Source organism: Tripterygium wilfordii, chromosome 19 (genome assembly GCF_013401445.1).
Source record: "Tripterygium wilfordii isolate XIE 37 chromosome 19, ASM1340144v1, whole genome shotgun sequence".
NCBI lineage: Eukaryota > Viridiplantae > Streptophyta > Magnoliopsida > Celastrales > Celastraceae > Tripterygium > Tripterygium wilfordii.
The window spans coordinates 11,449,904-11,461,824 of NC_052250.1; the positions used below are offsets into that span (position 1 = coordinate 11,449,904).

General features: G+C 34.7%; 1 protein-coding gene across 2 annotated transcripts; it reads left to right on the forward strand.

The window, feature by feature from the left end:
• The first annotated feature begins 6,169 nt into the window (after positions 1-6,169).
• On the forward strand, positions 6,170-11,645 carry LOC119985702 (boron transporter 1-like). 2 transcript variants are annotated; one of them, XM_038830035.1, is made up of 12 exons: positions 6,170-7,386; positions 7,616-7,698; positions 7,781-7,973; positions 8,064-8,202; positions 8,449-8,614; positions 8,854-9,020; positions 9,145-9,318; positions 9,411-9,506; positions 9,884-10,021; positions 10,100-10,419; positions 10,598-10,868; positions 11,191-11,645. In XM_038830035.1, exons 1-12 carry the CDS (start codon positions 7,283-7,285, stop codon positions 11,467-11,469), a joined length of 2,130 nt encoding a protein of 709 aa, XP_038685963.1. In that variant the 5' UTR covers positions 6,170-7,282; the 3' UTR covers positions 11,470-11,645. The 2 variants fall into 2 exon arrangements, with proteins under 2 accessions (XP_038685963.1, XP_038685962.1); XM_038830034.1 differs by having other exon boundaries at positions 6,171-7,386; positions 10,094-10,419.
• The last annotated feature ends 276 nt before the right edge of the window (positions 11,646-11,921 follow it).

The following is an 11,921-nucleotide window of genomic DNA, read 5'->3' on the forward strand; positions in this document are numbered from 1 at the left end:
GTTTCTTTGGGTTTAGAGAAGCGGCTGAGAGAGTAAAGGGGGAAAACTTTTGTGGTGTATCTATTGGGGTTCAATTAGGTTTAAGGTGATATAGAGAGAAACAAAGTATTGTACGTGGTGAGCATTGAGAGATCAAGAGTAAAGAGGATAATTTTGTGGTTTATCTCTCGGGTTTGTTTGAGTTTCTTGGTGATAGAAAATTGTCAATATGCAGTTGAACAAATTTTCTATATAGTGAAATTTTCGGATTTGATTCTTCAATTATAATATAACTTATATGTATGTATATGCGTGATCAACTTTTATATTCCAGCATATTAGGTATATTTGTCGTCATCATCTATCGCTGTGTCCAAGCAAAGAAGTAAAGAATATTTTTTTTTGTTGATGTAGTTAAAAGAGATACCCACAATTTGCATTGCATGGTGAATTTTTTTTCTTTCTAAAACTAACAACGACAACATACAAGCTTACATGGTGAATATATATATACATATCTCTAGAACTATTAAATTATCATTTATTTGCTGAGTTTTGTTTAGTCTAAAAGAAATCAATTGAAAGCAGGGAGTATATATATGATCCTTCTCTTGTCTTTGAAAATTTAGTTGATAACATTTTAGATATATATATAGAGAGAGAGAGAGGACGGGTTGTCAATAGGAAAGCTAATAATCACTTAGGTGATAATCTAGTTGGTGAATCTCTCTGTAGATAAACCGTATATATGGGCTCAAGATGTCAAGAGTTCAATTCTCACTATTGTGACTACACATTTAGTTTTGACCAAACTTACCATGTCGTCAGGTGAGAAACTTCTAAGCGTGTGGAACTAACGATATTTTTGTAGTATACAATCTAGAAGGGGGAGAAGAACAAGTAGATCATATATTCTTCACGAAATGATATATATGCCTAAGTTAGCAAGGAGGACGATGATTTGATGAGATTCATCACCTTCTGCTACTCTCAAACGTCCAAGTCCAACAGCATATTTGCAATGGAAGATATTATTCTTAATTTAGAGTTATTAGGTCACCCTAACTGCCTTCCATAAAGGCATACACATCACCATATACATTAATTTTTGGATTTGGTCTTCAATTATATAGATAGCGTTAGCTTTATATATTCCAGCATATTAGTTATACTTGTCATCATCTATCTCTCTCTCTTTGTCTACAAGAAAACAAGTAAAGAATATACACAATGTGTAAGGGTGAAGTCAGGACTTAAAATGAGGGAGGTCGTAGTTGCGGACAAATGATTTTATATCACGACTGGCAAAGCTAAGTGGAGGTTCGGGAGCAACGCATTCGAGATTTATTTTGAATTATCTAATAATTATCACTTCAAAAGTAAAAAAATAGCACTAGAAATAAGAAGTTTATAAAATATGATAAGTGATAATTATCACTTGTTTTCTTATTTCAACCATAAACATGATTTTTTTTTTTTTTATAAAAGGGGATCCCGGGGCGTAACCAACCTCAACCAAGGTTGGGAGCCAGTAGAGTACCAAGAAAAAAAATAAAATTTTTAACTTAACTAAGTCTCCCCCTAATTTTAACTAGGTTCCCCCTAATGGCCCTTAAGAATCAATTAGGGAGTTAATTTTTGATATGCAAAGTAATAATACATTTGTAGTGGTTAATGGGATTACAATTTAGTGGTCTAGTTACCTACATTGAGAAAGAAGTGTTTGATCGAATTTACAATGAACTTATTATGCAATGTTACCGAAACATGAGAACTAACAATTGTAAACATTTTACTAAATTTATAGATATAATTTGTTACTTTTATCTTAATATTAACAAGTGATAAATACAGATCCCCAAAAAAAATTCCCGAAAGCTCTGCTCTCGGACCCCCGCACTAGGTTTCGTTGATTCACACCCCCAATATTTGATACTGGTTCCGCCCCTGGGGATTCTTTATATAAATTACTATATAACTGAGGTTATTAAAAAATTTTGAGGGGGTTAGCTGCCCCCAACAAATGGTAGCTTACGTCCGCACATTTAATAATTTTTTGATGTAACTAAAGAGAGAATCACAATTTTTTGAAAGTATAGCCTTAGTTCGGAAATTTGTATATGTGATGTAATTAAAGAGATAATCACATATATTTTCTTCTGATTAAAGAGATAATCACGCACCTTTTTCTTCTGAGTAATTTTCTAATTATTTGGAACTGAGTATCTTAATTGCATTGCAAGATGAATATTTTTACAAATTTGTCTTTTGAACATTCGATATGAGTTTACAGTCGGACCATCAACCTTTTCATAACTTTTGTTTATAGCATAAAAGAAATCAATTAAAATGAGGTTGTATACATTATCCTTCGTTTTTTTTTTTAAATACCGCTAGGGACTATACTTCTCATTGGGATCGAATCTTAAGCACACATAGGCCTAACCCAGTCGATTATCAACCGAACCACCTCTCATTAGTTACATTATCCTTCGGTTATCTTTGAAAATTACGTCATTCGTTTAGGTAACAACTTCTAGCCGTATATTGAGTGGACGGGCTGGCAATAAAAAAATCTAATAATAGGGCACAATTTAATTAATTTCAATGATTGTGTTTATGTTTATCATATGAGAAACACATTTAACAGAGAGGATCGCTAATTAAGTACAAGATTTAATTAATAAATAATTTGTTTAAACCATAAAAGAAAACCAATAAAAAAATATGAGAGAGTGTGGTCGTTTGCTTATCTTTGAAAATTACGTCCCCTTTTAGTAAACATCTCTAGCTAGCTGTATACAGAGAGTATATATGTGGATTGTTATGAACAAATATACCAAATCGATTGGGAAGGTTTATATGGGCAAAGCCTACCTTTACATGTCATCTAGGTCTTTTTCATGAGTTTAAGTGACTTGGGACCAGGCTCATTTGTTAGGCTTGAGAGGAACAAACCCGTAAAGATAATCCAATGTATTCACGGGAATCGAAACCCCAAAGCAGACAATATAGTTGACATGTATTGAGGTGTGCATTTCTGATATGGATGGGTTGGCAATAGAAAAAGCTAACAATAGGACACAATTTAGTTAAATTCCAATAATAATAGAAAGATGTGCTTATGTTTTTACTTTATCATACGAAAAAAAAAAAAACAAATAGTAGAGATGATAGATAAATAGCAGATTTAATTAATACTAAATATTTTGTTTAAAGCTGTATCCCATTAAGCATGAAAGCTGGCATCATCAATTCGGTTAATAATGCTATAATAATATTTGGTTTTGAATAAGATAGAACAATGTTCTAGGCCACCCCATACAAGAAAGACATCGACCAATAAATTAATGAATGAGTCCTAGGTTGTTAGACTTCATTGGGTCTCTAACGCAAGAGTTTGATACGTATGATAACCAAAAAGGATGTGTGTGTGTGTGTATATATATATATGTTCAAAATATTTTTAAAAAAATTTTGAAAAAAAATATAATTATATTTTGATTGGTCTTACGAATCTACTCATATTTTTTTTTGTTCAAAACAAAAAATAAATTCAACATGAAATGTGTATGATAATTCTTGATCGTTGGATATAAAACAAAAGACATTTCATACACATTTCAGGATGTATTTGATTTTTGTCTGGAACAAAAAAATATTGTTAAGTTCATAAAATTAATCAAAATACAAATATAATTTTTATAGATTTTTAGAAATATTTTGACTCCTCAAAATGAATTTTAAAAGTTTAGACCTTATTTTATAATTTCATAATAGGAGAATTTCATACATATATTGAGAATATCGATGGACAAATTAATGCGTTACATATACAATTTGTAATCAAGTTGTGTTCTAATTGAAATGGGTTTTGTCCATTTTGGGACATATGCCAAACCCAAATTCAACAAACCAAAATTTTAGAAAATATTGTGGTTGGAACAAGGTTTTTGGATTTGGGCATGCAGATTATGGAAAAAAAAAATCATTGAATAAAATGGTGTTAATCATCATGGTGAGTCAAATTTGAATTTCCAACAAATTGAAATATTTTTATTTTGTTTTCTACGTACACAATACAAGTTGTAATAAGTTAAATCACCCCGCCAACAATTCCTCAATCGAGGTGTTTGAGTCATATTAATATACTCGATTTGATAGTACTTAAGTTTGAAACCCCACCCCACTTACAAAAAAAAAAGAGTAAAAGCACCCTAGTTATGCCAAGTTGATATAAATATATACCATTTATTCCATTAAGAGATATGAAGATCCAATCCAATCTATGTAAAAAAAACAAGAAATAAAATAAAATGAATCCAATCCAACCTATACCTAGGTACCATGCATATATGTTGGACCACTTGAGAGGTTCACCAAGTTCATCATTGGTTGGAGAGAGAGACACACAGACACATATGTGTATAGAATTTCTCCTATGTGAATTAAAAGTGTGAACCAATTTTTCAACCACAGAAGTGACGAGTCCTACAACAAATTTGATGTCCCCATTTTTGTTTTGTTTTATTACAACCATTAGAACTGAAGTTCACAAAGTTTATTCATACTTTTGATTCACATAGGAGAAATTTTTTTTTATGTGTGTGTATTGTACACGCATGTTGTATGAATGAGGTGACTAAGCATGTTTAATTGCATGGTAGGTTTTATAACTTTTAAGTGGGGCTTAAAGAAATGTTTATTGCAAGCTGATGAGGCATATCTTTCTGATCTGACTCCCACTGGTGTCTGGTTTTTGTAAGGCAATTGGCCCAACCCTAACCCTACTTCTTCTCTAATCTTTTGTTGGTCCGACCCTAAACCCCAAATACTTTAGTGATGGTTCAAAAATCAAATAAAAAAATGAAATAATTAAAAAGAATCATTTAATTGGGTCATCTATGATCATGTGATTTGAATAATCCATCAGTAACAAGCCTTGAGCGATTAAAAGTTGATTAGGGACAACTCTAGTGAATATTAAATATAATTGTGATATATATTGATCTATTAACTAGATCACAAAATTAATTAATCAGTTGAAGCTTAAGCAAGTGTATGACATCAAGCTTATACTATTTTCTTTTATTGGAGATGATCAAACATTAGATAGTGATTGATATACATAGATGATGTAACCGTTTACTTGACCATAAAAATAAAGAACTTGCTTGTCCAATTCCAATCAGGATGCTCTTTTATTTTTTTTTGTTAATTTATTTATTTCAAAAAAATGTTATGTTAAATTTTATCCATATTCTATTGGCATAACCAAACCAAATGACATATAAGTAAAAATACAATCTCTCATACTAACGTATTTTGTAGGCGTAAGAACAAAATGACGGTAAAAAAAACAAAGCTGTGTGAGCGAGCGAACAATATTAGTTCATAGTGTTTGAGCTGAATTTTCTGACTGTCCAAGTTAATTTTTATTATTTACCCAACTTAAGTGGACAATGCCGCCGATCTAGCCCACTCCATGTGGGCGTGAGAGTTGAACCTTCGACCTCCCGTGTTTGCGAGGGATTACCGCAATTAACTTCACCATCCCAAATAAAACTTCTTTGTTTAATACATCCAACACGCTATGCACATATTGACACTTATTACTTAAGAGTTGAACAAAAAAAGGTAGAGATTAATTGATGCATTTTTTTTTAAGAATACCATTGAGAAATATGATTTACATTATAATCGAACTTTAGACATTCATATACCTCACCCAACCGATTATCAATCAGGTCACCTCAAGCATTTCAATTGGTATTCTTTGGATAAACATATTAATTCAAGTATTCTCCACAAAAAAAGGAAAAAGAAAGTAAAAATAGAAGATTTTGATTTGTTGTCTAAACAGACAAAAGGGAAATACAATTCTACGCAACAGCCAAAAGCAAGCAGTTGAATCACGTATATATTTGCCGACTCAACTAGCATAAATGCATAATATCCATAGATGCAAGAACCAAGAAGTATAAATTCAGAAAACCTATCAAAAATGTCATAAAAAGCAGTGAGAACACATTTTTTTCGGCTTAATTTGGATTAATTTATTATTAATATTAATTGAACCCTGTTTGGTCTGCAACGGTTGCCTTATTACTGTCTCTGCTCTGTCTCCCTCTCTCTCTCTATCTCCGTCACATTATTTGTTTGTTTTTGCTGCTCAAAAGCCATTATATATGGTTAGTCACCACACACTAACTCATTCACGCACGCCATTTCTGAGTTTATTCGCAAAATCTCTCGAATTCTCTCTTTCTTTCGCTCATTGATTACATCGTCACTTCTGGGTACATCTGTATCCGTTTCTGTGAACCCAACTCCTGTAACCGAACACACAGACCCTCTTCTCCTGTTCTAGTCATCAAGGTGCTTTTATTGCGTAATGTAATCTTGATTTTAGGTGTTATTGTTGGTTTAGTCAATCCGCATTTGCCGCAAAGTGTTGTAAGTTTTTCTTACTGTGATTTAAACATGGGTTTTCGCTAGTATTGTTCGGTTGGCTTCTTCTTCCGATTCTGTTGATGCCCATTTTGTCCAAGCTTTAGTAAACTTGTGAAAATGGAGGTTGTGGTGATGGGTTTTCGTTAAGTTTACTGTTTCTGTTCTCTAAGACTCACAAGTCTTGAGCTTGATTGGGATTTTGGCTGATATTAGGATTGATAGTTGTACCATGTAATTCAGTAAATCGGCAGGTTTTTTGTTGGTGTTACTGTGTTAGTTTACTTTTTGGTGGGGGTTTAGTGATCAATGAAAATGGTTTTTCGTTAATTTTGTTAAGAAATTGTGTTAATGGATCTAACATCTGCTATGGCACACCGTTAATTTAAGATCAAGCATATGGAAAGCTTCACTTTGTTCCGCTAACATAGGAATTATTCACCATGGACTTTGTTTTTCGCTAAAGATCTTGATTCTTGATTCTTGATTTGAATCGATTCTTTGTTGTTTCGTTCTTTTGCTCTTGGAAGGAATATACTCCTGCAATTCCTTTCGAACATTCTTTGAAATGTAAATTTCTTCAATTTTATTCATCTATAGAGTCATATATCGATAACAAAATGAGTTTTATGTTACATTCTCAATTTTCCTTTGAGATACCATGATTTTCAAGAAGTACATATCCTTCTGCCCATAGTTGCTCATACTTTTATTAGCCTATGCAAATTTAAAGCTACGAAATTGGCCTCTCGAGTCGGTTGAATCTGTGTAGTGTCTTGTGTTTTCATTCACCATTGTTCAAACAAAATCCAAAAATATTTATTTTTTTTTCATCAAAAAACTTTGAATCATCATGGAGGAAACATTTGTTCCCTTCCGTGGGATCAAGAATGATCTCAAAGGAAGACTATTGTGCTACAAGCAAGACTGGACAAGTGGCTTCCAGGCAGGTATCAGGTTTGTAATTTGCGCATCACTTATCTCTAATCACAACTAGGTTACTAAGATATCACAATAAATTTTGAATTTTTTACAGCCACAATTTAATGTATATCTTGATTTGGAGAACATAATTGTTCCTTTTTAAATGAAAATTTCGTTTAATTCTTCGTTGTATATATGAAATTTGATGATAGATTTTACATTTATGTCTAGTTGAATTATTATCAATTTTTCTGTCATTTAGGATTCTTGCTCCAACGACATATATATTCTTCGCTTCTGCAATTCCAGTTATATCTTTTGGGGAGCAGCTGGAGAGAGATACAGGTTGAAAGCTTACATAATGTGTCATATTTTTTCCAATTAGTTATTGTTTACTAACATGGCGTTCATGAATGGTACATCACAGATGGAACTTTGACTGCAGTGCAAACTCTTGTGTCAACAGCAATTTGTGGTATCATTCATTCAGTTGTTGGAGGCCAGCCCCTGCTTATACTGGGGGTGGCTGAACCAACAGTGTTGATGTACACGTTTATGTTTAACTTTGCTAAGGATAGAAAGGATTTGGGACCTAAACTCTTCTTAGCCTGGACTGGATGGTAATACTTCAATACTCTATCTACTTTGATGATTAACAAGGATTCACTTATGGGGATATTGACCTATTTTCTGCACATTTGGGTTCTCAGGGTTTGCGTGTGGACAGCCCTTTTGCTTTTTCTACTGGCCATTCTGGGTGCATGCTCTATAATTAATAGATTTACACGCGTTGCTGGTGAACTATTTGGTCTTCTGATTGCAATGCTCTTTATGCAGCAGGCCATACGGGTGAGTACAATTTATGATCTTTGTTACCAAATAGTACAAATCTTTTTGGTTATGGAAGAATTTCCATTCTATTTAACAGGTATTTTTAGTTCATTGAGTAGTTTGTTAGGTTGTCATAGTATTAATCAAAACCACCTCTGACCCTTTGTTCCCACTCCCCTGTCTATGGCATCCTTGAAGAGCATAGATAGTGCCATAGAAAACCTGCTTTTCAAGTTCCTGCAACTTATCATACTGATCATTCAGGGAGTCGTGGATGAGTTCCGCATTCCGGAGAGGGAAAATCCCAACCTCACTGCGCTGTTACCATCTTGGCGATTTGGCAATGGAATGTTTGCATTGGTTCTGTCATTCGGTCTTCTTCTAACAGCACTAAAGAGCCGTAAAGCGAGATCTTGGCGCTATGGGACAGGTATGTGGATTGCTTTGCAATGTAGAAAAACAAAATTTAATTGCATGCAATTGTTAATAAGGGCACTTCAAGTATCAAGATTGTCCCAGTTTTTAATTGGCCATTTTTTGGGGTGTTATGTTGAATGAATATCAATTTGTTTCCTCCACCAGAAGAAGAGTTCATTTTATACATTTACTGTATGAGCATCAGCTTGGCATCAATTACCATTTGGTGACTGTTGAACTGGAAAATAATAGGTTGGTTACGAGGATTTATAGCAGATTATGGAGTCCCACTCATGGTGCTTGTATGGACGGCTATATCTTATATTCCTGTTAATGATGTTCCTAGAGGTATCCCAAGGCGGCTTTTCAGCCCAAATCCATGGTCTGCAGGTGCACATTCTAATTGGACCGTTATCAAGGTGAATCCCACAGTTAAAACTTCCTCAGAAATTTGGCAAAAAAACACTCGATTTGACTTTGAAAATGGGCTAATTTGTTGCATTTTAGGCCAGGATTCGAATTCATAATTCTTTCGTTGCGCAGGAAATGGTGAATGTACCTCCTTTGTACATAGTTGGAGCATTTATTCCTGCAACTATGATTGCTGTGCTATACTACTTTGATCACAGTGTTGCATCTCAGCTTGCCCAACAACAGGAATTCAATTTGAAGAAACCTGCTTCATATCATTATGATCTTCTTCTTTTGGGATTTTTGGTATGCTGTTATCCAGGAATGTTCATTATTTTGTTTTTCTTTTCTTAAAATTAGTCTAATCGTCAGTGTGTTTTTTTTTTTCTGCTTGTCAGGTTATCTTGTGTGGTCTTATTGGCATTCCCCCTTCCAATGGTGTCATTCCTCAATCTCCAATGCATACAAAAAGCTTAGCTACCCTGAAACATCAGGTAATATTCTAGGACTTTGCTTTCTAACATCTCTATTCTCTCCCATTTTATAGTATAAATTTAAGAAGAGAGATACTGCATGCTAGCAGGACCTATGTAAAACCTAATAGACATGAAATTCTGTAATTCTAACCATCAGATAAGTTTAATGCTTTTGGTCTTACTATTAGAATCAGGTATGCTTTGATCTAAGAATGTGTCATGGAGAAACATTGGGATTAAAACTCTGCTGTTTAGTTTTGGAAATACTGCTTGTGTTGAGATAGCTCTCTATTCTTCCGTTAGCTTATTTGTTTTTGTCTTGTTTAAAGTCCCTCTCCTGATGCAAATTATCGGATCTCACGTAGTCTTCTAACATATATTTTTATTTGAAACAGCTTTTGCGGAATAAGCTAGTATCAACAGCTCGACAATCTATGGAAAAAAACTCAAACCTGGCTCAGTTATATCGGAGCATGCAACAAGCTTACAATGAAATGCAAACTCCACTCGTCTATCAGACGCCTTCTACTCTGGTATATTTCTTTATGTTTTGTGGTTTACATCTGGCTTTTGTCCTATTTTGCGCTTACCATTGGTTTGATCAGGGACAGGGATTAAAGGAGCTCAAAGAATCAACAATCCAGAAGGCCTCAAGTACTGGCTATATTGGTGCTCCTGTTGATGAGACTGTTTTCGATGTGGATAAGGATATTGATGATCTTTTACCTGTCGAAGTCAAAGAACAACGCCTCAGCAATCTGCTTCAGGCATTGTTGGTTGGTTCTTGTGTTGCTGCTATGCCTTTCCTGAAGAAGATTCCAACTTCAGTTCTTTGGGGATACTTTGCTTTCATGGCCATTGAAAGCTTGCCCGGAAATCAATTTTGGGAGAGGATATTGTTGCTTGTCACGGCTCCTAGTCGAAGATACAAGTGAGTTATTGCTCATTCCCGCTACTAGCATAGGTTATTGGAATTGAGCTTTCACCATTTTTACTGGCAGCCAGATCTTTGACTGTATATACTTTTCACCATGTTTTGATTTCGAATTGTGTATATCAAGAATTTTTTAGAAAGATCAAACACTTAATGAATGGATTTCATGTGCCAGAGTTTTCGAAGAGTGTCACGCAACCTTTATCGAGACAGTACCCTTCAAAACAATTGCAGCATTCACCTTGTTCCAGACTGCTTACCTGCTCATGTGCTTTGGCATAACATGGATACCAATTGCTGGGGTCCTTTTCCCATTGTTGATCATGCTTCTTGTCCCTGTTCGGCAATATCTGCTCCCAAAGTTTTTCAAAGGAGCCCATCTTCAAGACTTGGATGCTGCAGCATACGAGGAAGGCCCTTCAGTATCTTTCAACATGGCATTTGAAGTGAGTATTTTGAATTGTATCTGCATTTCGATTTTCGGATTGCTTTGAGACAAATGTTTCTTCCTTAAGATCTACTTAGCGAGAATTGTCAGATCCGTGTCTCAGTATCTGCATTCTTCCATAAATAAATGAATTTTTGGTTTTGAGAGTGCTAGATAGATAGTGTCGTAAGTTGTCTCTGGAGTTTGTTATAAGCATAAATGCAAGTATTATTTTAAGATGAACTATTGAATCTCGGATAATTTATGATTTACACAGTCACTGTAAGTTTATCTTCTGAAGTTTCTATCGTAATCGATGATATACCTTCTGTATACCGCAGGAACTAGATTCTCAACCGAAATCAAGTAACATCCATGATGCAGAAATTTTTGATGCAATCATCACCAGAAGCCGTGGTGAGATCCGCAGCAGCCGGAGTCCTAAACTAACAAGTTCAGCCCCAGCTTCATGTAGCCCACAGTTGTCACAGAGGGTATACAGTCCTCGTATCAATGAACGGAGGCTAGATCAGAGCCCCAGGTTTGGTGGAAATGGAATTAGGCAGGCTCTGTGTCCTGGACCATCTAACCTGAGACATGGTGCTCATGGTTCATACTGAGGCTAGTCTTATTATGTATGTATTCTAGTGAAGGTCAATTGTGCTCGAGAGGTCGCTTCCTAAGTAGATGTAACTAAGTGCTATGTGTTGTTGTTGTTGTTGTTGTTGTGTTTATCCCATATAGGTTGGGCAGAGAGGACAATTATGAAAATAAAAGACACTATTTACACTATCAATCCCAGTATCTTCTCTCTTTTTTTAACATGTTATCTTTTGGTGATTCTGAAAGTAAACAAAGAAGCTTTGGTTAGAATGATGAAATTGATTGTGGTAATTCCTTCCAAATGCGTGGAGCAGGTTGGTTTGATGGTTCGAGTTTAGAACTAACCTAGTTGTCCGGTGGACGTGTTGGGGTTGAGAAATTCATAGATGAGATCGTGTTTCTTGGAACCATGAGGAATGCTTTTCCCAATCCTACACAGAATGTCTTGGCAGGGACTAATCTAGTGGTT